The sequence below is a fragment of the Aspergillus pseudonomiae genome (genome assembly GCF_009193645.1).
Source record: "Aspergillus pseudonomiae strain CBS 119388 unplaced genomic scaffold BDV37scaffold_28, whole genome shotgun sequence".
NCBI classification, from domain to species: Eukaryota; Fungi; Ascomycota; class Eurotiomycetes; order Eurotiales; family Aspergillaceae; genus Aspergillus; species Aspergillus pseudonomiae.
Genome location: NW_022476020.1, coordinates 106,880 through 133,638, shown reverse-complemented (window position 1 = coordinate 133,638; position 26,759 = coordinate 106,880). Strand labels below are relative to the sequence as shown.

The following is a 26,759-nucleotide window of genomic DNA, read 5'->3' as shown; positions in this document are numbered from 1 at the left end:
CTGGACCCTGAGCAAAGCGCAGCATCAAAGAAGCTTAAACCCTCTCGACAGAACTCGCAGCTAATTCAATCTTCTCCAGTGTATTAATATGCTTTCGCAACATCACAACTGCCCCTAGACTAAGACGAGACACAAAGGCCGATGCCGCATGCTCCTCACTCAGCTTTTCACCTGCTGGTGTGCGGTTATGATGCTCAATCATGCTAAGAGCTTCGTCAATAGCCCGACGTAGTAGTCGTGGGCGGATGCAAGTATCGTTTTGTCCCTGTCGGGGTTCTGCGAAATAATGCCAAGCTAGAACATCTTCTAAGCCAGCAATAGGGCTTTCAAGGGCGTGTTGGATAAAAGTCCGTGTTATCAGGAAGGCTTTCTCCGTGTATTGGGTCGACTCGACACGCCTGTCTTCCTCCGCAGCAAGTGTTTCGTAGCCAGCCTCATCTTGATCAGGTTAGTACTCATGCAAGCCCGCCGGCGAAGGTTATACGTACTGTAGAATGGCATCTTTACCAATACGAGACCCATGATTGAAACCAAGATCTGCAAGACCGTCGAGCTGGTGGGGGACCAACTTTCCGTGGGATTTTTCCCAGGCCAAGTTCCTAGGAGACTCAAGCAGATATTGCCATCTTCTCCCAAGTTGGGGTTGATCATCCCATTTCTGTCCGTCCACGAGTGAAAATAGGCTGCTGGAGGACGAATAGGATAATCATCAGGGAAGTGAAAGTCAATCACAAACGGCGCATGCTCATATGGTGTTCCTTGAGGCCCAATTATCAGAACACGTAAGAGGTCCATCCTAGACTCCCATGTCCGCACGAAGATTCCAGCCGGTAAAGAGGACTGGAGAATTTCGAATTCTTTTTGTATACGTTTGGTACGCAGTCCAGGAGCTTCACTCGGAACCCTGGAAAAGAAATGGTGGTCAGAAGGGGGAGGGCTTTCTAACAGAGAGAAGCCCAGAGGACATGACGATGGCAAGGGTATTGAGAGTAGAAGTAGTCTATTTTCCACTTGAGGAAGTTCAGCTCGGGCCTCATCAGTAACAGGCTGTTCCCGCTCGTTATGGTTGAGTCTCTCAGGAGGATTGATAATTGACAATGCGGGGGCCACCAGCCCATCACTATCCTCGCTGTTGTATTCCACGTCCTCAAAGTCCTCATCGTCAAACTCGGATTCGCCTTCAGTCGCCCAGTCATCATCCCCACTATCATTATCAAGACGCTCGCTGCCCTCATATTCAATCGTCTCAGTGAATGGGAGGTCGGCTGGTTGTACAAAACGATCGATATCCGCGAGGCTCAATAATTCGAGTGGCGGGAGCGCCATAGGCGGAATTATATTATCCTCATCAATTATCATCATGATTCTCTCCCATGGCACGCGAATATCACGAACACTGTCGGCACCTGCAGTTCGAATGGTGATGGTGCCCTCAGTATCTATTGAAATGATCTTGCCAATGAAGTCAGTTGGCAATTTGATGCTAAATTCTTCGTGGTGTACGCTGTATCTGGGGGGTACAGGTGACATGTCAATATCAGTAGTCCTTTTGAACCATTCAGAGTTCACCATGGATAGTTTCATGGACTCGAGGTATGAAATTGTTTCAGAGAAGGTGACAGGAGAGAGAGCGCTCAGCCGACAAGGGCCAGCTGCTCTAGTCGGCTCACTGTCAGTTGCTGGTATTGATGACCGGTGAACTATTCTGGGTGCCAGAAGTACTAGATCATTCAGTACCCTTTGCATGCTAGAATATGAGTAAAGCTCATAGATGGAGACTTCTGTGACAACATCGCTAAGTTCGCCTAGGAAGGATCCAGGCACTAACATGCTTCCCCGATGTGTCATTTTGACATCCGGATCCTTATACCAGCGGACCGATGCTATCCTCTCCTGGCTATCCACATTTTGAACCACCCCGACTCTCTTAACATGCAGTGTCTCCTTCATATGGCGCCCTAAAGGGCCTGTATTGTTCTTGCAGGGCTCCCGAATAGTCTCAATGCCATCCTTCGTGACAACTAAATTTCCCGGCCAGACTTCGTCCTCAGCGCCAAAGAATTTGTGCAGAGAAGTGGTTGCTTCGGTGGTAGTAGTCCCATCTTGCCACTGAACAGTGGCCTCCGACTTCTTGGAAGTAACACGGAGGATGTTTATATCGTAGCCGAATGTTTGGTCAGTAGGCATGTGCTGATATGCCGGATATTTTGCAGCTGCAGATATTGAATCCCGGAAACGCACCCTATCCCCGATATTAAGCCAGGTATCTGAATAAACAGGTTTTTCATTGGCTTTTCCCTGGGGAATCTGCCCAAAGTCGCATACCACTGCGTTTCCACGGAGAGTAGATGCTCTTATTACCTCGAGGTTGGCCCCACTATGGGATGTTCCTGCGGCAAAAACATTTGGACACAGCCAGTCGACTTGGATATCCATGGCCGGCGTAGCTATGACATAGCCTTCTGGCTGTGAGATTGAGGCTGCACTAGAGGACAAGTCGCCCCTGCTCAGGTTGTTCCTGGACGTAAAGGAAAATTGGCCAGGGAACACGAAAGTTGATTCGTTGGACCAGATTGAGCCACCATTAGCCAAGGGGTAATGCCGCATAGCACTGGTGTTGTTGGGCAATGACACGAGGCTCTCGATTTCGAATGGAAGCGGGATCTCCAGAGCACCCGGATCGAGGGGAGATACAACGTTTTGATTTGGAAGAAGAAGTATGGCATCACGATCAATTCCATGGATGATTCCAAGCTTCTGCCGGTAGACAATATAATCGCCTTCGGAAAATTCTTCGTATTTCTTGAGTTCTACTACTGGAATCTCATGCAGAAGTGGAGGTTTTGTGGCATCGTTCTCAATTGCTAGACTGCCTTCCCGCTTGATGACCTTTTCGGCGAAGTTGAGAGAGCCATACTCTCCAGTCTTGGAATCGAGCGTTCGATAAGCGATTGGCTCAAGGCTACATGTTGCAGAGGTACTGATGACCGTACCGCTGATTGTGTCATCTGAGTGCCGCTTGACAGTGTCGCCAAGATCCAAAGTGCGATCGACTAGTTCAAGGTCGCTCTCATGTATGAGCGAGTTTCCCTGCGAGGGCTCCGGGAAGCTAACAAAAACATACCCTTTTGGAGGCTAATGCGAGAATTAACTTTCAGAGAGAGTCGACTTTTGGGTTGTGGTTACATACTACTCCACTTTCCAGGAACTCCTCCAAGTCCTTCTGTGGAACGGGGGTATAAGAAAGGATTAAGCATGTACTCAGGTTCAGGGGTTCATCGGTATCAGCCTTGGACAGGTCAATTCAGCAACTGCTTCGGCCGTCTCAGCCATCGGAGAAAGGAGAGAGAACATACATCATGGTCAGTTCTCTGTACATTACCATTTAGCCAGAATAAACCGATATCGATCAAACGGCGGTACTTACGCAGACATGTCCCACCAAAGTAGGATTGGACTTTAAACAGCATACATCGTCGGCTTCAAACTGTAGATAATATATCAGTTACTTGCCGAAGACTCGTGCAGTATGATTATATTTTGATCCTACCAACCTTCACATCTTTCTTACATCCTATCTTAGTTGCTTGGTTAGTGAGTCCTGATCTTACATCCATCGCGCGATAAGACGCGGGGTTTGCGCGGAGAAGATAACGCCGTTAGATGAGTATACCTGTGCTAATAGTACCCGAAAGGGAGTGAAGCATCCCTGATACAAAGGGACAAAGATGCGTGAGTGGAAAGAGCTAGGAAAAGGAACGAATTGTATGAGAGAGAGCGATTAGTAGGAGGATGCTATAGATCCTCGAGACGTCGCCTAAGGCAGTAGTCACATGCGTTACTTGAGGCTGTGACAGAATCGTCTTACTGCCCCGTCTCAATTCCTTCACTTAATTATTATTATTTTCGTTTCTAAGGCTATAATCGGTGTGACAACAGCAAGAAAGGCCAACTAACCCAAAAAGATCTCATTGTCCTACATAAAACAGCCAAGAAACTAAACGGGGAGTTTGAACAGCTGAAGACAAGTCACAAAAGGACCAAAGATAAACAACCCCACGCCTTCACCGCTCTAGATTGGTTTAATTTAGTAGGCTTATCCGAGCACCTGAGCATCAACTTTTCTCCAGCCCTGAGCTTCTAGACAACTCCGTCTACTCGTGATTGGCCCGGGTGTTAAAACAAAACAAACGTCATAAAATTTGCGCCGATTAAAAACAAAATTTCCCAACTTACTACCTCAAAGACCTCAAGTTGCGAAAACAACCAAATCCAACGAAATCACGTCAGATCTTGCGCCTGCCAGGTCACACTTTGCGTAGATCGCCGCAGGATTACTTTATAATTACCCGCGTAAGGCAAACGCAAAGTCTCAGAATGTCCGAACCAGGCCCGGAATCGATCCCTACGAGCGCGGATCCGCGTAGCAAGCGGCCCGTCAAACGTCGTGCTGTCACAGCGCAGTCGGAGCAAGCTTCTCAGATTCAGTCTCTCTTTCGCGACCCCGCGAAGGAGATCAAGCTCCCCGATTCTTCCAAGCAGCGCTCATCAGCGTCATTGCCTCCTCCACCGGAAATCGTGGCGAATGTTCAAGGTTCTTCTGCTGGTGCCGGTTCCGGAGAATTCCACGTTTATAAGGCCAGTCGCAGGAGGGAATATGAGCGCTTACGCATGATGGAAAGCGAGGTCAGTAAGGAGAAGGAAGACAAAGATTGGGAGAAAGAACGCGAGGAGGCAAGGCGGAAGGATGAAGAAAAGACGGAAAAGAACCGGAAAAGAAGGGAAAAGAGGAATGCGGCAAAGAATAAAAAGAAAGGCGCTGGTAGCAATGGTAAGGGGCCTGACAACATGGCTGTTGATGGGCCGACGAAAAGGGCACTCGACGGGAATAAGGACGAAGATCAAAACTGGCCAGTAGATGCCGTCGAACATGCGGAAACACCAGGAGTGATAATCCATGAAGACTGAGACTACGGTTGCCAACAGAAACTGTGGGCAGGATATTACGAGATCGCTGTCACTTTGGAGTGTACGATATAAAGATACCCGTGTAATTTTTAGTCTAGGATATTCGTACAATATCAAGAGGTGATCGTGCAGCATTATGTACGCATTTTTAAACCTGTTACTAGTCTTATTCATCGCCGCCACCAAGGTTGGCACCCACCTGCTGTGCAGACTTGCCGCTGCAAATATCATCAACACGGAGAAGTAGGCATGCGGACTAACCGGGTTAGCAACTGTACCAGCAACACGAGGAGAACATATTCTACTTACTTCCACAGCAGTCTTGATGCTCTGGAGTTTCACTGCTTCAGGCTCCCAGACGCCATATTCCTTCATGTCAACGAGGGCACCAGAGTCACCATCAAGACCCCATGTGGTGTGGCCTTCGGCATGCTTGGCCCTCATGCGAGTCAAGACACGAATAGGGCTGGCTCCTGCGTTTTGAGCCAACGTCCGGGGAATAACCTCCATAGCATCAGCGACGGCCTTGTAAGGCCACTGTTGAACGCCTTCAATAGACTTCGCCAACTGGCCCAGTTTGACAGAAACTGCCATCTCGATAGCACCGCCACCAGGGGACAGTCGTGGGTGGAAGATGACATTCCGGGCAACGGCCATAGCATCCTGAAGGTTGCGCTCAACCTCGTTGATAATGTCCTTGGACGGACCACGCAGAAGGATGGTGCAAGCCTTAGGGTTCTGGCATTTTCTGAGGAAGGTGAAATATTCGTCGCCGATCTTCTCGATTTCGAACAATCCACAAGCCGTTCCTACGTCAGATTCCTGGAGGTCATCGACCCGGTTCACGATCGTCGCACCAGTGGCACGAGCGATACGGTTGTTATCCGTCTTCCTCACTCGGCGGAGAGCTGTGATGTTGGCCTTCATCAAGAAGTGCTGTGCGAGGTCTGGACGGGTGGTCAGTAATGAATCATCCCGCAGTCTGGAGCAGAAGCTTCTTACCCGAAACACCCTTTTCTGTGATGACAACATCAGGCTTGACAGCCAAGATGGCATCGCACATGCGCTTAACCTGCTCCTCCTCAATTTCCAGGATCCTGTTCCAGTCATCCTCCTTCGTGATCTCGATGTTTGTCTGAGATTCACCCTTCTTGTATTCCAATGGGCAGTCGAGCAAGACGACTCGGGGGTTCTCAATTCTTCTCCGCATCTTAGGGTGGGTAATATCCTTGTTCACCATCACGCCGTCGATAACCTCACTGTCTTCAATCTGGCCACCAGGAATCTTCTCAATACGAGCATACCGCTTAATGTCAACCTCCCTCTTTCCACCACCGGCATCGAAGGAAACGGTTCGCACAGCCTTCAGGGCCAGACTGCACATCAGCTCCGACCATCTGGAAACAAACTTCGTCCCGATGGACGACTGGATAAGAGTGTACATTGCTTTATCATCGTCGATATCAACAGGGATCGAGACCTCCTCCACAATGGCAAGGGCATCCGCTAAAGCACGCTTGAAGGCAGAGATAATGACGACGGGATGAATGTTACGTTCGAGCTGAGGGAGGGCCTGAGCGAGCATCTCACCGGCTGCCAAGCGTTAGTATACCAACATAATAGCATCTTGAGAGAGCGTGCGATGATACCTAGAATGATAACGGTCGTGGTTCCATCCCCGACCTCCTCATCCTGAGTACGGCTGAGCTCAATCATGCTCTTTGCTGCGGGGTGCGACACCTCGATTTCTCTCAGAATAGCATGTCCATCGTTAGTCAAGACGATACCGCCCATAGGATCGAGCAGCATCTTCAGCATAGCCTTAGGTCCCAGACATGACCGAATGATATCCGCAACACTGCGAGTATTTTTATGTTAGAGCCGGAGTGGCTAGAAAGAGTATTGTCACGTACGTCTTTGCGGCAGTAATATTCGAAAGCTGGGCCTTGCGACCGACCTGTCGTTCACCAGCGTTGGTGTCTATGATTTTTAGCCATATGAGGTCAAAGCCAAGGTGAATTCCGTTGACAACATACTCATTACCACCACCGGTGCCTGCATTTTGGCGGTGGTCTTAATGTACTGCGGGGAGGGAAAAAGAGAGGTTGGGTATTCCTAAATATTATTGAAAGGGTTCTTCAAAAACAACTGAAGAACAAGATAAATGAGGGGCGCGTTCGTTAGGGGGATCTGGAGTGCTGTGCCCGCCTTCACCATCAAATTTCCAGCGAACCTCGAAGTGGGATTGCGGATTGGAAGCTCACCCCCACTAATCCCCTTCAGGATTAGTCTACCTTTCTCCTGATTAAATCCACTCCTATCAAATCCAAACACTTTTATTGTATGTACTATTCGTACAACTGCCTAGACGACCTGAAATATTTGCACTCGCTTGTTTGCCTACATGACATCCAAATTATTGTTCCCTGGTGATGTGTCCAGCCATCCCGTAACAATTTTCTGTCATAACTCTGGTGATCATCGTTATCTCCGTAACAGCATGGCGCTGCCATGTATCAACTCGAAACAAAGGTTTCGCATGCTCGATTATGACTTCGGAAACTGGGCTGCTTCTTGAAGACCCTGCTCATTCTTTGGATACTCTTTCGCATGCGGCCGCGCATGGCGGAAATCATTGACGAGCCTCTCTGGCGAACTCGCTCATGCACATTGGACCCTTCATGAGGTGCCTCGATGTCTTCAACTGTATGAACTACACATGTCCGGGCTTTTGTGTCTGTCAGCTGTGATATGTATTTGTCGCGAGTCTGTTGATCGCTAGTATATTCGGTTTCAATGGCCTCTTCCGTTGAGGTCGAGTGCTTTGAAAACAGATTGTTGCCCAGATTGAAGCGCGCATTCGAGCTGTGGGAATAATGCCCCGCCATCGCGATAGTATCATATTCCATATGCCTTCTCTCATTCATCTCACGTATTCTCTGCCACAGATACCAATCGGCTTGCTCCGGGCTTGAACTTGGCAAACCTCCGCGATCGCTCTTCTCCGTGTCCTGGCTTGCTTCCATCGCGGCTATCGAGTCCTTATACCAAATCACTGGTGATGTTGCATGGTAAGATGGCTTGTAGAATGGAGTATTGCTTTCCTCTCTTTTTAATCTTTGCACGCGCTCAAGATGTAACTCGCGCATGTTTTCTTGTAATCGGAGTGGTAGCGCGGCCATGGCTACTTCATCCAAACCGTAAAGGACCTCTTCTTCGCTCTCTGTGAAGTAACCGTCTTCTGGGCTCCTATATCGGTTCATTTCCCATGAGTTTCTCTCCTGGTGAAACGAAAGGGGATCTGGAATGAGCGCTGTCGGTTCGAAATAGCCTGACATCTCGACGTGCATTATTTTACTACTTCAATAACAACCTTTACTGCCCTAGAAAGATTAGGCTTCAAGGGCAAGGGCTATTGAATGTGAGTATAGTTCTCGAGGAGCTGAGGATTGGGTTTGGTCTGTGTTTGTTGTGGGTTGCTCAGTGCAACGCGTTTGCTCAAGGCTAATGACCTGATACAGATGTGCAACGTTAGGCTTCCTGTATGCATGTTTTCTTTTTCTTTATCTCCTTTTTCTCGTATTGTTTAATTGCATGCATCACTTACTTAGTTTGGTCCTGTTATTATGTCGGGTAATTTCGTACTATGCAGGTTGTATTATGCAACATCCGGCACTTATCAGCAGGGGTCATAGGGACAGTACATCCACAGTAAGAAAGACAAGTCAAATTGTGTTGTTCAAGCAAAATACCTGCTTACTTTGAGACTTAGGCACTCATATTTAAGATGTGTACCAGGTTCAATCAGTAGCGCCGCGCCAATTCACTCACTCTACTCCATAATTAGAACTTTTAGGCCAGCGCTTACAGTCTATCGATATGCGCCGAACAGCTCGACGAAAGATTCAGCAAGCTATTTTCTACCATTGAAGATATAGTCAAATATTGCGTACATGTAACAGTGCTATATATAGACCACGTATACTAATTCCCGCCATTTTCCATACAGTTTCAGACCCAGATTCACCAGTGTTTCAGTAGCCTCCAATAACCCTCACACTAAAACTCCCGACTTTCTCCAATGTCACAAACATCGAAAACCCCGACCTCAGGAATTTCATGTTTTCTCAACGCATCTCTCAATTTTCTAGGTGGCTCAAGGACGTCTTCCTCTGTTAACACCCAAGTGCCCCAGTGCATACCCAGGGCCTTCTTGCACTTGGTATCCTGGAATATCTGAACTGCATCGTGAGGGTCAGCATGCACTGGGCTCCAAACGAAGCGAGGACTATAGGCTCCAATCGGTATCAATCCCAGATCGAACGGCCCACGAAATTCACCCGTCTGCTTGAAAGCAGGGCACACTGGAAAGTCGTATTCCGGTGCATGGTCATCAGCACCGTCAGGAAGCTCTGGCACATTTCTGTAGCCGGTATCTCTGTAGTTGTATCATAGGTTAGCAGCGAAGCCTAAATACTCACAAACATCTGTCTGTTTACATACCCAGCAAAGTAGACCTTGCGTCCGCCGGACTCAACATACCATGAAGCCCACAATGTCTTTGCTCGGTCGAATACGCCTCTGTTACTAGTATGCTGACAGGGTAGGCATCCAACCCGCCCTTTTATATCTCCTGGACCTGAACCACCATTCTCGGCTGACTCTTCAACTTGCGTCCCTGTCGATTGGGACGGCGAGAGAACAATATCACGTTCCTCCCACCAGTCTAATTCAGTCACATTGTCAATCCCAGAGCTTTTGAACCACGCCTCATTGCCCAGAGGCACAAAGAAATGGCAATTTGGATGTCGCTTAGAGATCTCTTTAACTGTAGGATACGACAGATGGTCATAGTGATTATGAGATATCACCACCGCGTCGATTATGGGTATATCCTTGACTTGACACGGCATCTCAGTGTAACGCTTGGGGCCCAGCCAAGAAAATGGCGAGCAACGGTCCTCGAATACGGGGTCAAACAGTACTCGCAGACCGCTGGGGTACTCGACATAATAACAGGCATGACCCAGCCAAGTCGCACGCAACTTAGGAGTATCTCTACTAGGCAAGAACTCTGGTTTTTGGACAGGCACGGTTGGAGGTGTAGTGTCGGGACGGTTGGCTTGTCCATTTATTTGTCGCCTTGAGATGGTACTCACACGTTAGGCTAGATATTGGTCCCCGGTACCAGTTTTTGATAGTACTCACAGAAAAAAGCGCTGAACAGCGGGGGTCTTATATGAACTATGTGATGGATTAGTATGCGGAAGGTTTGTAACAAGCATCTCCCTGCAGTACTTACTCCCATGGATTCGTGAAACCCCCTGAGACATGGTGTTTCTTCTCTTTTGCATCCTCAGGACCTGTGGAGGTTGAAGGTATCGAAAGGGTGAGGGCGTAAAGAACTGCCACAGTCGAGGAGCTCATGGCGCGTCTCTGAGGTGAGCTGTGAGATGAAGTGTGTTGACGAAACCCAAAGATTCGCCGAAAGAAGTGTCTCATGCCGGTTGTGCAGGAATTCAGGAGTCTCTTTCAAATATAACTGTATTTATTTTAGCTCTGCTAGCGAAACTGGCGGCGATCTATTATCTGCCACGAAGCGTAGTATTTTTCTGCGAGCCCAAAGATTTGCGCTCACATGGCATGAGACTACGTACCTTTGTAGCTACCTAATAATTGTCAGCTAGCCTAATGTAGCCCACTACCTCAAGTTTTACTGGTTCTTTGAACATGATTAAACCTCCAAGCCTCAGCACTAACAGCGACGTTTCCATTAAGTCCGATATCTCCGGTCTGAAGTATGCTTCGAAGCCGAGACGTTGCCCAATGGGGTTATCGAAGAATCGGCCCGTTGTACTTCCGGGCCTCCGATATCATTCGGAACAATCACTTGATTGCCCGAAGAAAGTGTTGGATTGACTGCCAGCTCTAGTATTCAATTTTCCCTCGGTTGGCATGGACCCGAATGGACCACCAAGTACACCGGGGCTGCCTTCGCCTGGCGACTTAATCCTGCAGCAGAAGAAAGATGCTATCCAGGCGGCCGCACAGCCCACCGGAGATGGCGGGCTTTTCGCCCAGCTATCTAGCAATCCTTTCTTCACAGCGGTAAGACGGTTTGGGCCACATTGTGATACGTATTCAAGAAGCGGTTGATCTAATTGATTCTGGAACTATTAGGGCTTCGGTCTCGCCGGTTTGGGTGCTGGATTGAGTTTCGCTCAGAAGGGCATTCGACATGGCGCTGCACTCCTGCGAAGGCGCATGCTTGTGGATGTGGAAATCAGCGTAAAGGACGATTCATATCCCTGGTTTCTTCACTGGATGACTCTATATCAACGTTCGCAGCTCAATTCGGCTCAGTCGGCAGCCAGCAGGTCTGGCTTTATGGAATCCTTACTCCAGAGAATGACCCCCGGGATGCGCCACCTCTCAATCCAAACGCAGAAAGTCGAACACTCAAACGGTGCGATACATACACATTTTTCGTTAGTGCCTGGCCCAGGGAGACATGTTTTGCGCTACAAGAATGCGTTTATTTTTGTAAATCGGATGCGCGAGTCGAAGTCACTCGACCTTCAGACTGGTCGCCCGTGGGAGACGATTACCCTGACCACTCTCTATTCGCATCGCCATGTTTTTGAAGATCTCTTCAGAGAGGCTCACGCATTCGCAGCTAAATCACATGAAGGCAAAACATCAATCTACAACAGCTGGGGGACTGAATGGAAACTGTTTGGACAACCGCGACGGAAGCGCCCTTTGGAATCAGTCATTCTTGATGAGGGTGTCAAGGAACGGATTGTGGACGATGTCAAAGACTTTCTATCTAGCGGGAAATGGTACCATGATCGTGGAATTCCGTACCGACGGGGCTATCTGCTCTACGGGCCGCCAGGCACGGGAAAAAGCTCCTTTATCCAGGCTTTGGCGGGTGAACTAGACTACGATATTGCCATTCTCAACCTTAGTGAACGGGGATTGACGGATGATCGGTTGAATCATCTTCTCACCATTGTCCCTAACCGCACACTTGTTCTGCTCGAGGACGTAGATGCCGCCTTCTCCAATCGGCGAGTTCAGTCTGACGCCGATGGGTACCGCGGTGCTAACGTTACGTTCTCCGGTCTGCTGAATGCCATGGACGGAGTTGCAAGTGCTGAAGAACGCGTGATATTCCTGACGACGAACCATGTGGAGCGGCTAGACCCAGCTCTGGTTCGGCCTGGCCGGGTAGATATGACGGTTCGTTTGGGCGAGGTCACCCGCTACCAGGTTGCATGTCTCTGGGATCGATTTTATAGTGAGTTGGATACAGATGGAAAGTATCGAAAGACATTCCTCGACCGACTACACGAGCTTGGTTTAATAGAAGACGAAAACGGCCGGCAGCCCGACCAACCGAAGGCTACAAGTGCGGCCGCCCTGCAGGGCTTATTTTTGTATAACAAAGGAAATATGGATGGCGCCATTGCGATGGCTGACGCGCTCACATATTCAGTCCATGAGGAAGCCATGGAGCATGATCGTCCAAGTGGCAACTAACTGTATATTATCTTCTAGACATCTTTTGCATACGGACCCCCAACATACAGTGTACTTCTATGCGACATAAACAGTTATTTACATATACCCTTCCCAGTTGTTTAAAGCAACGGTGCTATTATCTGAAAGTTATGCGTTCCCTTTAGTACCATGCCTTCTTTGGCCATGGCAAGCCGTCCATATTGTCAAGCTGCCCACATTCCCACCTACTATATCCTCTACGGCGCTAAGCTGGCCATTCAGCTCTACTATGCCTTTTCAAGACATCGATAGATTTTCAAGCTCAGTTGGCTCGGCAGAAATGAATCCAGCAAGTATATAGCATGGGCTTTATTCTATGAGCACTATGAAAATGGGACTCGAGATTCATACCCTGAATTTGACCACTCGTTGGGGAAAATCTAGTATTGTACTATATCCTAGTAGCGACGCTTGTTGTTCAAAATCAATCCGAAGCAAGGCCCTTTCAGTTCAAGTAGCAAATCTAAGATATGGAGTGTAAGCAGTTAGCGCTCGTATACGATTGAGTCATCATAACTCTTTCGGCCCGAAACCGTGAGGCCTCTTGAAATTCTCTGTATTTCCTTTCATCTGAACATTGGAAAATTTAGGCTATACAGCGCCCATCTAGTCATGTCGATCAATTGGTTTCGCACCCTGTCTCGGGGTCCATTCTTTGAATCCCTCCGCCAATCTCACAGAGACTATCCAGTTAACGCTGGATTTCTACGCTCCTCCTCGTTCAACTTCGTCAATCCACGCCACAATGTCATAACCACCACAGATTGTGTGACACAAAGACTCCTAGAATCAGACATCGCAAGACTAAGCGACGAGGAAGTATTGTCGTTGTTCACCACCGGTTTCTTTGGCGGATATGTCTTTGCTTGCGAAAGGTTAATCCTCAGAGCTGGGGGATGGAAATTGCTCTCGGCACAGTTTTCAAGTAAGCACGCGTTCCTCCATGGCTTGTTGTATCATAAGTTGGATCTCAATAAGACATTGGGCACTCAAATATGTATTAGATTTTGAAGATGCCCCGGCGGCAATGGCCATCTGGAACTACACTAAGATCCCAAGCACCAACCTCTTACCACTTGGCAGCCGCTTCTTTGGCTCCTTCAAGCTGATAGACATGCATATATCTAAAGCTTCAGGAATGGAGCCTAGCTACGTCGACTATGGATTTGGCTCGGATCGGTCTAGATTCGCAGGATGTCACCGAGTCCAGGTCACTCGGTCACCGCAGCCTGAGATCAGCTTGCAGCAGTTTATATGTAATCCGACCAAGGACACCCCGTCAGTAGCGGGGTATCTTGAAAAGTTTCACTTCATATATGCCAAGTTATTGTTTGCAGACGGGGTCCGGTCTGTCTTGACTGGGAAGTAGCATTATTCTGTGTACTGTTTTATATACTCCCGTTGTTCACTCCTTGGAGGTCCTGATTGGGTGTTTGTATGATATTGTTGATGACCTTCTAGGCTATGAGCATGAGACGACTCAGATACTCCGGAAGTTACCATTTTTGGGTCTTAGATATTAGATGTTAACTGACTGAATACACACTCTACTCCGGTATGATGAACGTTTCAGAATGGCATCACCGAATGACCGTGCCTTCGCGAATTAGAGCGGTTATAGACACGCAGGATTCATCCATTTCAACTGAAGTAGCGATATAGATTTTTTGTGGTAGATAGTGTGGGCGCATATCTCTTCCTAAAGGGTCAAGCGAGGATGTAGAAGGTTTGCCTCGATCACTTCATCACATCCTTGTTCACAACCTTAACCGCTTTTCCTCCTCCTCTCAGAGCGACACAGCCACCGTATCACAATTTAACAGAAACAATTGACCCCTATTTGTTTCTCTCAGGCGATAAACTTCTAGAAAACCCACCAGTCATAGAAAGTATTGAATACAAGAGCCAACCAGCTGCTGGCGGCTCACACCGTATCCCCCTGTTCCGACTTCTTCACACTAACTGCAGCATAGCACTAGCTGTGTTTGGCTCTGGAGCGTCAGGATCGCCGCAAATCACATCCCAGGGTTTAATCCTCGAAGCGCCGCGATTGATGTCACCCTGGTCTTTGCGCTCAGGCTTCAGCCTATCATCGGACCCGGGAGGTCGAGATTAAGCGCCGGCCATGGCAATTCGGCAGTCATGCATAACAATGTCCATCTTTCACACTAGTGGGAACCTCTCATAGTTCAGATCCTTGACGCTGAGCTTAACTAGCTTTCGGCGCTATGCTGCAGCAAGGGTTCTTCTCCACGAGGGAGGGGTATATGTCACACTGGATCCCACTGATCAAGATGGCATTCTATACCTTCATGGTTCAATACTTGGACCTTTTCATTATCAAGTCTCTTTGGCATTTCATCAGAATTGGAGTGTTGAGATTATCGGTGTTGTGATCAATCTTGTGCATCGTCGTGAACATTGACACGATTGCGGATTGCATATAGACACCTGTATATTGTTGTTTCTCCACTTTTCTTCAAGAGTCAATACTTATACCCCTCTGACGATCATCTTTGGATCTGCACAATGAGTCAGTTTCAACTCTTTCCATCGCCGTCAAGAACCAAGGCTTCCACGAACCCCTTTCGCCTGGAGAACCAAAGAGACACGGGCACACAACCTAGGGGTTCAATCCCTCTGAATGATCTCAATGGCAAAGATATCAAGACAGAGGCGCTGCTTTTCCAAATCGTTGACGACGCGAATAGCATGAAGGCCGCGAAGAAAGCGAAACCCCCTCGGTCGACGCCTGTATCCATACCAGAGACTGTACAGGAACTGAGGACGCCTGAGTCGCTTTTTAGCAAGAGCCCAAAAGATAACACAAAAAGTCAATGGGGTTCGCCGGCGAGTAATGTCAGTCAGGCGTCCCCGACGGGGAGCAGAAACAACCATGTAGCTTCCCCACTGGCTCAGGGAGCTTCTGGGGCCTACAGCTCACCTGTCATTCCTATGAGGTCCATATTCCCTCAGTATAATCCCAATGTGCCTCTCAGCCAGCAACAATACTATCCCCAACTCTCCACCAATACGCGAACACATAGGCCCAAGGAGCTCCCCTTCACACCACCGCCAGAGATTGACCGTGCTCTTGGGCCAAAGACCGTCCCCGCAAGCGTGATGAACTTTCCAGCAGGTGTTCTCGATCAAGTCGAGATACAATACTCGTCCACTACCGAGCTTAGGAGTCTTTGGGAAGCAGCCAATGGCCAGCGTCCGCAAGACCTAGCCGGAAACTTCAATTTGCGTGTGGCACGGTAAGTAAATACGTATCCTCTCTTTCCGAGAAAGGTGCTAATAGCTCAACCAGGACGGAAGCTGAAACATACACGTTTGGCGACCCCCATGCGCCATTCTATAAGATGCAGACATATTCGACCAACGAACTATCCATCACCAGGACCAATCCATCCAAGCCAAATAGTAGCATTCCTATCATGATGCTAAAACTTGAAGACCGCCGGCGCGAACCCCCAAATGACGGACTTGTGTCCATCCTCTTCTCCCGTCTGGCTGCAATGCTGGCCATTGACGAAGCGGAAGTACTAGCTAGAAAGCGCCATCTGGGTCCCTTAGAAGCTGCAGAAGCAGAAGGGAAAGCTTTGAAGCGAGCTGCAGCACAAGAATCTTGCAGGTTATCGTGGAACAATGCCAAGCAACTGTATGAGCTGCATCATCCATCGCTTACCAAACTCCCACCTCCAGCCCTTGTCGGTGCGGCAGGTATCCCATTATCTCCCGTGAGGTCAATGTATTCCGGACTCCTTCACATCTCTGTTTCGACGCCGTCGAAAGAATCAGATTCTAGACAACCTCCAACAATTCTTGTGACTACTCCAATGTCGGCCAATGCGGTTGAAGGCGCCAACATGGCCGCCACGCCTCGGACGTCGACCCTCCCTTTGACCGATGCTGACGAACCCCTAGCATCACTGGATCTGTGCACGCTGACCCTCTCTATTTCCGCGGCTGCCATTATCGCCACAGTCCCATCGTTGTATGCAATAGACTCCCTTGTCACGGCAATGCTGGCCGTTGCCGTCTCGGACGAGTCCACAAACACCGTCCTCACAGACATGGAGCTCTACGACCCAACCAAGGAAGCACTATCCAAACGATCATCCGCAGATAGCAACATAAAAAGCCACGCCGAGCACGAGGACGCCAAGGAAGGCATGCAACTGATGTCCAAGATCCGATCCGCAAGATCGCAATGCGCCGACTCCACCCAGAGAAAATGGTTCCATTTCTGGGGCCCACCGAAGCCCGCAAAGCCCAAGACCAAGAAAATCATGGTCGAGGAATTCGACCTAGAGAAGTATGGACGCTACGGCGACGGCTCCTCGCGGGCGGGACAGAAGCTCCCGGGCTTGACGCGGGGATGCTTACGCATGCTCTTCTGGGGGCTGGATCTTCTTGTGCGCGTACTAACCATGCTGGTAAAGATAATCGCCTGGTTGCTGGTCAATACCACCCGGTGTGCCACCAGCGTGAAAGCTTAATGATTCATGATCGAGATTAAATGCTTGTGGCGTTGAGATGGGACGGGACGACGACGAGAATGCTTACGATTTCCCTAGCGTATTGCTTATATTGTTTACACTTATATATACTTCTTTTGTAGTCTTGCTTCGCAACATACCTTCGAATGAATCATGAATATCTCGCGGCCTTTCGGAAAAAAACTCCCTCGTCATAAGAGGAGCTGGATTATACATACTTCGGCGATATTGTGCCACATTCCATGGCTGTCTGGTCCAATCATGTAATGAAACCAACTCTCCATCGCAGATCTTCTTCGCGCTCATGCTCACATCCGGGGGGTTTCTGAATCGGGAGACTTCCTGAAGAATGCGAGAACTGCTAGACACAGGAACCCCTCACCGTACCTAGCCATATCAATATCACGAACAGCAACCAAGACCGACTCAGGAACCTTCATATCCCTAATTAGTATTATACCTACTAAAGGAGAATACCAAAACACATGGAAGCAACTACGCTAGATAAACAAATCCACTCAAGCAAATACGAGATCAGCAACAGCAACAGCAATAACCCCTAACGCACCGATAAAAATAACCCTCAACATTCCAACGCATCATCGGCATGTCCGCACCACGCGTTTCAAAGACCCCCATGCCCTCACCCTCCTACTGCGTAGTAATACTTCGTCCTATACTTTCAAACGTAGCCCGGACAGCAGTCACATACCGAACCGCACATCCGATCCTTTTGCCCTTGGCAAGGGATGCGGGCCACACATCTTTCGAAGTTTGGTTCGTTACTCTGGAGAGCGTGTTGCTAGGTGCTACGTATAGCTGGTTTTTGAATGTAGGATGTATGTATGTATGTATGGATAGATTTGTGGGTGTGTGTGAGTGGGGGGTTGGGGGTATATATTAGGTGATTTCTACTCTGGTGGTTCTGGTCTTGGGTTTATTCTTGACTTGTCTGTATAGATCATACACCTTGTTTGAGGGAGATCTCCTTTTTCTTTATATATCACTATAAGCTATCAAGATAATCGTGATTGATTGATTGATTGCAACGAAACATGCGAGCTCCTCACCTCTTCATGGCCGCCCTCGCGGCCAACCTCGCAACAGCGGTGCCCCAGGGTCCTAGTAGCCCTCAGTACAAGGTGTGTGTGTGAATACCATCCCATCCCATCCCATCCTATCCATATAGCAAAGGCAACTAACAAAAATACAACAGAATATAATGCCCCTCCCAACCCAACGAACCAACAACCTCAATCTGCCCATGCGAGCCAGCCATCCCATGATGCGAGTCGACGAGCCCGACCAGCAGCTCACACCAACCCCGACCCCAACCGACGACCCCCGCGTCGTCACCGAGCTTATCACCGAGACAAGCACAACCTGCAACTGCGAGACGAACAAGGCGTCAGCGTCTGCCTCGTCGGTGCCGTGGGCAGGACACGTCCCGCTCAGCAGCCAGGTAGCTTACGGGGAGAGCTCCCGCCCTAGTTCTGGTTCTAGTTCGTGGTCGAGCGTGGGTGTTGTGCCGAGTCCTTGGGCGGAGAATCCGTCTGCGGATGAGTCTAGTGGAAGCGACGAGGCTACACCCGCAGCTGAGTCCGAGCCCAGTGGAAGTGATGAAGCTACACCCGCAACTGAGTCTGAGTCTAGTGTTAGGGTGTTCGGTCCTGCCTCGAGTGCCAATGTGCCTGCTGTGGAGTCTAGCTCCGGGGTGTTTGGTCCTGCGACTAGTAACACGGTCAGGACTTCGTCTGCGGCTGCTCATGGTCCTGTTTCAGTGTATTCGTCTAAAGGGGCGAGTGCTGCGACTCCTTCGCCGGAGTCGAGCGTGCGAGTGTTTGCGCCTGCGTTCAGTCCGAATGTAGATAGTATCCCGGCGGCTGCGTCTAGTGAGGGAGTCTTCGGCCGCCCATCCAGTGAGGCAGCGAAGGCGACGCCTGTCGCCGAGTCTAGTGTCCGAGTATTCGGTCCAGCATCTAGCGCAAACTCGGAGGCTACACCGGTCGCTGCCTCTAGCCAGGGAGTCATCCGTCCTGCTCCTAGCGAGACCGTGAGGGGTGCACCTGCGGCTGAATCTAGTGAGATTGCTAAGGCCACACCCGCAGCTGAGTCTAGTGTGCGAGTGTTCGGACCCGCATCTAGCGCCAACTCGGAAGCCACGCCTGTCGCTGCAGCATCCAGCGAGACAGTCTATGGTGCTGAGAGCACTCCTTCTGGATCAAGCGTACGGGTATTCGGTCCAGCATCTAGTGAAAACGCGCACACTACGCCCGGAGCCTGGTCCACAGTGTTCGGACACGCATCCAGCGCGAAGGCTACGCCTACCACTGCGTCCAGTGGGTGGGTGCATGGCCCTGCATCCAGTGCGACTCCATCGCATGCATTGTTCGGTACGCAGGCGGCTGTGCCGAGTGGGGCTGATCCTCTGGGGAGCGGTGCGCCCAGTGGTACGCCCAGTGGTCGGCCGGAGCAGTTCCAGACGTTCCAGGGCGCCGCGTCGGAGAAGATGGTGCCTGGGCTTGCTATGGTGGGACTTTCGGGCTTGCTGGGAGCTTGGTTGGTTCTCTAGAGTTGTGGCTGGATTGTGGTTATGGGCTAGGTGTTTCATGAAGAGATGATTGTTCATTATGATATTGATGTAGCTTAGATTAGTGCTTGATATAGTCTTGGTTGAGTATTTATTAGGGCTAGATAACGTTCGCGGTCGTTCCTCATGCCATTAACTTCGTTGAGTCTTAACAATCTTTATGTAGAGCATACAGGATTCAGGAAAGAGGGTAGTGCAAGCTTGTTGTGTTCGCAGAGCGAGTTGAATTATACGTGAACCGCCTGTTGAACCTTAGGGTAAAGGTTGACCAGACGGTACCATAGGTCCGGGTGGCTTTGGACCATCACCTGCGGATCCCATGCCATGGCGGCGAAAATCGTCTCGATTCCGCTGCCGACTGGTGTCATAAAGATCTGGCAGACCTGCAGGCCGATCACGAAAGAGAATGCCATGATCACGGCCGTGAATTCGCCGCCGCTGTTGTAGGCCGGGTGGGTATACTGGAGGTACAGATACGCCAGCAAGGCGCAGATATACGACACAAAGACCGACCCCATGGTTAAGACGGGTCCGATAAGACAGTCGGTCACGAGCGCGTCCACACCCCGGTCTTTCATCATGGTCCATGTATCCTTCGCAGACTCGATGTATGGCTTGCCATACAGGGCAATGTGGCAGAAGGCGTAACGGTTGAAAAAGGTAACCAGCCAATCCAGCATGGAAATGAAGCACCCCAGAATCCAGAATGCGATGGTTCCCAGTAGGTTCCCTTCTGCCGCCTCCTGGCGCTGTGCCACTGAGCACGCCTGTCGGAGCATGTTGATGAGGGCAATGATCAAGCTGCCGAAACTGATGCTGCCGAACGAGTAGGTGGTGGCGCGCTTAAAGGCGCCACGAGTGGCTCCCTTCGGCATGCCGTTTGGTGAGTTGCTCCAGAAGTACCAGGTTCCGTAGACTCCAGCGATGGTCGTGTGGACGGTGTTCTTCAGCCATTCGCTGAACCAATACATGGCGAACGTCACGTAGACGACCAGACCAATCACTCTGCCCGTGCTGCACCCGCCGTCACGACAAGCCGGGTTAACCCCACTGCCATTGGGTTCGAAGGCAACATAGATCGAGACGAGGGTTACAGAGAACCAAGCTCCAAAAGCCACTGCGACGATACCTCCAATGGCGCTGACGAGAAACATGTGTCCATGCTTTCTGGAAACATCGATGGAGGTTTCCAACATGAATGCCGTGAAGGGAATGCGCGGGATCCAACTGATGAAACAAATGATGGCAAAGACGCCAAAGATGAGGAACACAATCCCTCCACCATATTGCTTCTTCGCCAGATAGTAAATCGCAGTGGCTAGAGCGGACACAATGTTCAGAATCCCTGTAACCCAGATAATGAGTTTGGGAAAATAGCGAGCTCCGAGGAAGTAGGCCCACGAGAAGACGAGTGCCACGCAAAGTACAAAAATAAACAACACCAGGGTGTTGGTGTCAAGCGAGAAGGTGTTGGACGAATCATAGATGCCGCCGCCATTGAAACCCTTGTATTTCGCGTATCGGTGGATGGCTACGCCAGATACTGCAACATATCCCAGGAACACCGCGATGAGCTGTAATACGGGTTAGTCTCGACTCTCTCATCATAGGCAGCAACAAAGATTATGCGATATCCCGATATCCAGATATCCAGAGACGTGGTAGGGAATCAAAAGGAAGACGTACCAAAAGACCAGCCCAGATATCGTTAAACTTGGGCTTCTCAATCTTGAAGGCATCGGCAAAACCATAGACGGCTTGGTTATAGGTCGGCGGCGCTTCGTGTGGCGGCTTGGGCTCGGGACCCCTTTGATAGTTGGGGTCGGAGTATTGATAGTTGCCATTATTGAGGTTGTTGTTGTAGAAAGGCTGCTGCTGAGGCGGAGGTGGAGGCTGGCCTCCACCAAAGCTTTCGTTTTGGTTATAGTAACTGGCCGCTTGACCGCTCATGGCTGCTTTGAAAAGATCACCAACTGCCGGGAACGGACAAAGGTTGGGGGAAGCACGAGGGGGGGGGAAGAGTAAAAGAAGGAGGAAACCGCACAGGCACACAGACAATCTTCCCCCTTGCCGTGCCTTGCCTGCACCAAACCCGCAGCCCTTCCGCATGCGGTCGCTGAAATTCAGGGCTCCATGTCCAAGAAATGGACGACCCAACCAACTGCCTTCAAGGGTTTCCTTCGCGTCATGATGATTTCGCGCGAACAAATGCGAGCCAATGACGAGGTTGCATCGGAGAAGTTCCAAGAAAACCCAAGAAAATCCAAGCGATCAGCCTTCCTCAGCCCTACTCGTTAGCGTCCGATAGTCCGCCATAGTGTACCACCGCTACAACTCTATCGTTCCCTGAAATCTCTTCATTTAATTTAATTAGTTTAATTTGTTATTATCAACTTTGGTAAACTCTTCAATTGATCGATCATTGTTCGAATCTATGTACATGAATAGTAACTAACAGTGGTATCAGAATTCTTATTGAAAGTAGTGCCACACAAGATGTTGAGGAAAGAGAAAAGAAAAAAAAGGCGCTCATGCAACATATGCACAATACATACATAGAAAGATCATCACGAACATGGTCTGTCCATTTCACGATCAAGAGATCCATGGCAGTTCACCAGCGCAGTTCCATGCGCTGGCAATGTCAGACCCAAGAATCAGATATCCGACCACAGATAAAACTCCACAACGAACGCCCGGCAGCTGGCCGTCAAAATGCGTCAATCAGTGAGCGAAATTACAGGTGTAAACATTACAGAATATGAGATGCGTCGGCGAAATTCGCAAGCACTTTTCGCGTCCGGAGACGACCGTGCGCGAGGATGATGGGACAAAAGAACACAACAGATGACGTAGAGTACCAAATAGTATCGGAACAAGGCATGGTTTTCTCGGGTATCAATAAAAACGATTTCGTTACAAAGCAACGGCGAGACCTTCACCGGAACGCATCTTTCATATGACGCCATCCATCGGCAATGCTGCGCTCAACCCCAGGAACCGGCGTCCGCGATCGTGTCGTCGGCCATTCATCCGTGGCGGCTTGAAGGTATCCCTTGCTCAAAGCTTTCGACCGTCGCATCTTCTCTTGCCGAACGGCCGTCCGTCGAGATGCTCTTAGCTCCTCAATGCGGCCCTGTCCCACTCGGTGGCGCCGCACGAAGCATTCATCCAGTAGATTATTGGCATCTAGTAGCCTTTTGGGGACCGTTTGGACTACCTGGAAAACCTCCATGGGGTCGGATACGGCGAGGATGTCCCTCTCGCAAGCCTTGAAAATGGCTAGCGAAGCTCGGAAGAATGTCTTCGATCCTTCGTAGAAAAAGACATCCCAGATGCGCAAGGTCGTCTCCAACGGCACAGTCCCAATGTACAATGACATGAGCCAATTGGTCAAGCCTAGTGTAATGTCCGGTAACCGCGAGTCGACCGTTAACGGAGGTGTCTTGGATTTGCCGGGAGCGGAACCCGTGATCTTGTTGTAAATTAGTGGGGTTGAGTCTTTCAAGAGGACCATAAGGATCCATAGGTCAATATTAGCCCCTTCGAGACTGATCTCGTGCGTGCCGGGGAGGTAAACAGAAGTGATGATATGCAGCATCCAAAACGCCTTCTCTTCTGGGAGGAACAGGAGGAGCAGGCCTGTGATGAAGTTGAGTGATTGCGTGTAGCCGACTTGGGGGCTGTGCAACGCAAAGGCATAGAGCACGCGCCGGAGCGATTGAATCATTTGCGTCTCGACAGTGACTGAGCCATGCTTCAGGTTGCTGCTACCAGAGCTAGCGCCTGAAGTCCCGATCCCGTCAGTAGATTCGGGCTTGAAGTGGATATTATCCGGGAAAGTGCGGTGTAAGTCTCGCTCGATATGCTCTTTGTCATCGTTGCTTGGGCTTTCCATAGCCTGGTTGACAAGCTGATCATATAGTCCGGGATTACGATTCAAGTGCTCGTAGCCACCCGCATAAAAGAACCAAGCAGCCCCTCTGTACTCGGGAGGAATGCCTCTGCGGACAAGACGCTTGATCTTGTTCGATTTTGGCGGGAAAGTCCTCGGTTCGGTGGTGGGCAGTCCATGCTCCTTCAGCAACTCTGACCATTTATTTCTCCGACTCCTAGCAAAAGCTGCATATGGGCGACTCCAGGCCTCGTACTGTTGTAATGTGACATGGTGACTGGCCTTCCGAAATCCATACTGGTCCCTGGTCTCGGTAGGCTTCACAAACGGAGGCGGCACGGTACCGGGAATGAAAATCTTCGTCTCTAGTGGACTTGTATCAGCTGGCCGATCCGGTGTGGCCTGGTCTAGGGGCTCGCTGAATTGTTTTTCATTCAATTGCGTGTCGCCCAAGAACTGCTCATCCAGCGTATTCTGGTCGGGTGGATTTAGAGCTGGGAGCGGTGGCACCGGTGGCAAATCTTTGGTAGCATCTAGTTCGGGCGAATGCTCATCGGAAGTATGCCCATCGTCTAGGGTCAGCTCCGTTGGCGGACGGGGACTGAGCGGCCTTGGTTTGCTCTCTCCACGCCAGTCAGGAGACCCAGGCTCTTCTGTGACGTCACTAAACCCATCGAGATACATGGAAATCGCATCTTCCACACTCATTCCTCCGTCCTTCTCATACGGTCCATCTGGTGTATCTGGCGAGAGATCGGTGATAGAGCTACTCTTCGTCAAGACACTGCTTCGCTCCGTTCCACTCGCCTGTCCGACACTGGAGCGCGACGTCATGGCGGAATTCACACTGGAGCGGAGAGCATCCTCCCCATTGGCCTCTGTCGATCCATTAGGATAAAAGCGCGGTAGGCTCAGTCCCTGTTGTGGGGATTCGTTGGACTGGCGTTCTAGGGAATGGAAGGCCTTGGGGGGTCTGTTATGGAGCTTCGACGTAGATTTGGATGTTCTTAACCTCGGCTGAGGAGGAGGGGTCTTGCGACGATACGACGGACGATCAAAGTCGCTTTCTCTAGAGGGGGCTCTGGGAAAGCGGTCAAACGTTGGATTGGCAGTGACGGGTACGCGATATGCCGGCCTGTGAGAGGTAATATCACCCCCCATTCCGGGTTGGGGTGAGGGTGAGCGCAGGAAAGGATCGTCCGGAATGGCAGGGGGTCTTCTCGGAGAGCGTGGCAGCGGAAGCGCACGTGGGGCGGTGGCGGTTAACGCTCGAGAAGATGGCGGAGAGGGGGGGTTGATTCTTAAAGGATTGAGACGAAGAGGATTAGGCCCTCGACGACCATTGGGAGTATTATGTTCGCCTGGAGACGGCGGATACCGAAAGTCTCCATTTTCTGTGACCATGGCCACGATTGATAACCCAGTTCCCGCTGGACATTTGTCGATAACGAGGTCAAATGGAATGTAATAGGAAGCGAATTTCACCGCTTGACGGACCGATTCAGATATGTAAAGGTAGTTGAGAACAGGCGGCGCACAATTAACAGAGGGAAGGAAAGGCTGAGCGAGCTGTAAATAGAGCTCGGATGGTCGTAGTTCAAAAACGAATGATGGGATCTCAAAAGCAGTCAAGCTAACCCGACAATCGATCCAATAAATGCGGGAAAAAGGAATGAGTGGAGGGAAGGAAAATAAATCGGAGAAGTTGCCCCAACTAACCACGCCGGTGTTTCAATCCATCAAAAGTCTCTCGATCCTACCAGAGGTTTACTTGGAGACTCCATCCCTCATGAGACACAGACAGAGACTGTGAGCAACAAGAGCGAAAGGAATCGAGCGATTGAAAAACCTGAGAGGGCGCGAAAGCGGAGCGCCCAAGTGGGAATGAAAAAAAGGGGAATTTTGGTACAAAATGAAGCTAACAGCTTGTTTGAGGCTTAGCGCGGTATGGATGGGGTTTCACCAAAACGGACCCTGGTGGTATTTTTCCAATGGCTTTCTTTCCCAATATAAAATCCTTTAATATTTTCATCGGCTATGATTCGCTGTGCGATTTCAAAGTGACGATCGCATGATATCAACGACCTTGTTTTATTGATCGTTTCCTTGTATATCCTCTCGAAACGCGGGATTTCAAACAGGGATTGAAGCTGACCACCAATGGTGGAAAAATGCCATAATGGAATTGTACATTTGGATGGGTTTTTTTCTCCGTTGTCAACAATGGATTACAAACACCGTTGAAATACCTGTCGCTGCACCTGACCACCTCTGACGCCCAAGTCTTCACTGCAAGGTCAGAGTCCTTCACATCATCAGTCATTATAGACATCCTCACAGTCAGTTCATATATGATAGATCATTACTCTGCATAATAATGACAGGTAATATGCACGAGGATCATTGACAGCCAGTCATGCATCCTCTCTGTCCCACAGCCCACCAGCAAGTTGGAACTGCCCCCAACCATCGAGATTTGGGGTCAATCCTTTAGGCTGTATGACTCGAGGAGATGGTGTTCATGTATTTTACAGTTGCTCGTATCTACATACATACATAGCCATACATCGTATGTGGGGTGTTCGTTCCGTTCCGTCTGGAGACTGCATGCATCGCTAAGAGAAGTCCCCTACTAGTATACGCATTTTTGGTCCAAGACAAAACATACCTGCATCAAACGGGTTTCAACTGCAATTCGTTTCGAATTGACGATATCGAACATTATTGATCACGTTCAGTTCACATGGAAGGCTTCCCAAGCCAATCCACAGATGCCCGAACTAATTCGGTGAATTAGCACTATACGGGAGTGCTCCCGTCGTCCCGACTCCATCCATTGATACTAGCGAGGAGGAACTAAAGAATCCCGCCTTAATCTTATTACTATGGATATAATGGCCCGCAATCCATTTCCCAATCCCGACAGGAATAGCACACCTGTTCTGAAGTGGAGAAATGCCGGATTCCGTCGCGAAGGATCCTAACCAGACTCAGATAATTAGCATCGTCCTAACATACTTGGTACTAATATCTCGCTCCACCCTCAGAAGCCACCAAGAACACGCCGGCGTCTTCCTAGTCCTTCCGAACTCTCGAGAAAGTGGTGCTGCTTGGTGATCTTTTCCGATACTCGACATCAGGACACGAATCCGCTGCTCTGGATTTGTTTCGGTTGGTTTTCCCCCCTTGTGAGAGATCACTTCACCGTTAGCCACCCTTGCGTCGTGCCGTAGCG

At 49.8% G+C, this 26,759-nt stretch overlaps 8 protein-coding genes across 8 annotated transcripts; 3 read left to right on the top strand and 5 right to left on the bottom strand.

Moving 5' to 3' along the window:
- Nucleotides 1-34: 34 nt before the first annotated feature.
- On the bottom strand, nucleotides 35-3,617 carry BDV37DRAFT_282519 (ubiquitin-conjugating enzyme E2; the record flags this gene model as incomplete). Its single annotated transcript, XM_032087070.1, has 6 exons — nucleotides 35-438; nucleotides 489-3,135; nucleotides 3,191-3,289; nucleotides 3,357-3,371; nucleotides 3,428-3,487; nucleotides 3,555-3,617. The coding sequence occupies 6 exons, from the start codon at nucleotides 3,615-3,617 to the stop codon at nucleotides 35-37; spliced, it is 3,288 nt and encodes a 1,095-aa protein (XP_031942036.1).
- A 533-nt stretch (nucleotides 3,618-4,150) lies between these two features.
- On the top strand, nucleotides 4,151-5,085 carry BDV37DRAFT_246789 (PRKRIP1 family protein). Its single transcript, XM_032081792.1, has one exon. It carries the CDS (start codon nucleotides 4,378-4,380, stop codon nucleotides 4,966-4,968), a length of 591 nt encoding a protein of 196 aa, XP_031942035.1. The 5' UTR covers nucleotides 4,151-4,377; the 3' UTR covers nucleotides 4,969-5,085.
- On the bottom strand, nucleotides 5,086-7,175 carry BDV37DRAFT_246787 (chaperonin-containing T-complex subunit CCT3). Its single transcript, XM_032081791.1, has 6 exons — nucleotides 7,005-7,175; nucleotides 6,882-6,948; nucleotides 6,618-6,826; nucleotides 5,971-6,561; nucleotides 5,278-5,915; nucleotides 5,086-5,224 (listed from the first exon to the last, which is right to left on the bottom strand). The coding sequence occupies exons 1-6, from the start codon at nucleotides 7,027-7,029 to the stop codon at nucleotides 5,135-5,137; spliced, it is 1,620 nt and encodes a 539-aa protein (XP_031942034.1). The 5' UTR covers nucleotides 7,030-7,175; the 3' UTR covers nucleotides 5,086-5,134.
- A 309-nt stretch (nucleotides 7,176-7,484) lies between these two features.
- BDV37DRAFT_282516 (uncharacterized protein) lies at nucleotides 7,485-8,306 on the bottom strand (the record flags this gene model as incomplete). The annotated part of the gene is made up of 1 exon (XM_032087069.1): nucleotides 7,485-8,306. The coding sequence occupies one exon, from the start codon at nucleotides 8,304-8,306 to the stop codon at nucleotides 7,485-7,487; it is 822 nt and encodes a 273-aa protein (XP_031942033.1).
- Nucleotides 8,307-8,872: 566 nt separating this feature from the next.
- Nucleotides 8,873-10,569, bottom strand: BDV37DRAFT_246782 (putative Zn-dependent hydrolase/oxidoreductase family protein). The gene is made up of 4 exons (XM_032081790.1): nucleotides 10,271-10,569; nucleotides 10,177-10,212; nucleotides 9,472-10,110; nucleotides 8,873-9,406 (listed from the first exon to the last, which is right to left on the bottom strand). The coding sequence occupies exons 1-4, from the start codon at nucleotides 10,468-10,470 to the stop codon at nucleotides 9,028-9,030; spliced, it is 1,254 nt and encodes a 417-aa protein (XP_031942032.1). The 5' UTR covers nucleotides 10,471-10,569; the 3' UTR covers nucleotides 8,873-9,027.
- Nucleotides 10,570-10,889: 320 nt separating this feature from the next.
- Nucleotides 10,890-12,986, top strand: BDV37DRAFT_246781 (bifunctional AAA family ATPase chaperone/translocase BCS1). The gene is made up of 2 exons (XM_032081789.1): nucleotides 10,890-11,076; nucleotides 11,149-12,986. Exons 1-2 carry the CDS (start codon nucleotides 10,924-10,926, stop codon nucleotides 12,511-12,513), a joined length of 1,518 nt encoding a protein of 505 aa, XP_031942031.1. The 5' UTR covers nucleotides 10,890-10,923; the 3' UTR covers nucleotides 12,514-12,986.
- A 160-nt stretch (nucleotides 12,987-13,146) lies between these two features.
- Nucleotides 13,147-17,039, top strand: BDV37DRAFT_282513 (uncharacterized protein; the record flags this gene model as incomplete). The annotated part of the gene is made up of 4 exons (XM_032087068.1): nucleotides 13,147-13,459; nucleotides 13,539-13,816; nucleotides 15,073-15,794; nucleotides 15,848-17,039. 4 exons carry the CDS (start codon nucleotides 13,147-13,149, stop codon nucleotides 17,037-17,039), a joined length of 2,505 nt encoding a protein of 834 aa, XP_031942030.1.
- Nucleotides 17,040-19,856: 2,817 nt separating this feature from the next.
- BDV37DRAFT_271172 (plasma-membrane choline transporter-domain-containing protein) lies at nucleotides 19,857-24,928 on the bottom strand (the record flags this gene model as incomplete). The annotated part of the gene is made up of 3 exons (XM_032084683.1): nucleotides 19,857-21,203; nucleotides 21,316-21,581; nucleotides 22,594-24,928. The coding sequence occupies 3 exons, from the start codon at nucleotides 24,926-24,928 to the stop codon at nucleotides 19,857-19,859; spliced, it is 3,948 nt and encodes a 1,315-aa protein (XP_031942029.1).
- Nucleotides 24,929-26,759: the final 1,831 nt, after the last annotated feature.

Bases quoted from the DNA above. Each gene is read 5' to 3' on its own strand.
- BDV37DRAFT_246789 (XM_032081792.1), top strand. From the start codon at position 4,378: ATGTCCGAACCAGGCCCGGAATCGATCCCTACGAGCGCGGATCCGCGT.
- BDV37DRAFT_246782 (XM_032081790.1), bottom strand. From the start codon at position 10,470: ATGAGACACTTCTTTCGGCGAATCTTTGGGTTTCGTCAACACACTTCA. The intron at 10,213-10,270 runs GTAAGTACTGCA...TCCATCACATAG, and splicing joins GGTTTCACGAATCCATGGGA to TTCATATAAGACCCCCGCTG. The intron at 9,407-9,471 runs GTATGTAAACAG...ATACAACTACAG, and splicing joins CGCAAGGTCTACTTTGCTGG to AGATACCGGCTACAGAAATG.
- BDV37DRAFT_246787 (XM_032081791.1), bottom strand. From the start codon at position 7,029: ATGCAGGCACCGGTGGTGGTAATGA. The intron at 6,827-6,881 runs GTACGTGACAAT...AAATACTCGCAG, and splicing joins AATATTACTGCCGCAAAGAC to TGTTGCGGATATCATTCGGT. The intron at 6,562-6,617 runs GTATCATCGCAC...AACGCTTGGCAG, and splicing joins CACGACCGTTATCATTCTAG to CCGGTGAGATGCTCGCTCAG.
- BDV37DRAFT_246781 (XM_032081789.1), top strand. From the start codon at position 10,924: ATGGACCCGAATGGACCACCAAGTACACCGGGGCTGCCTTCGCCTGGC. The intron at 11,077-11,148 runs GTAAGACGGTTT...TGGAACTATTAG, and splicing joins GCAATCCTTTCTTCACAGCG to GGCTTCGGTCTCGCCGGTTT.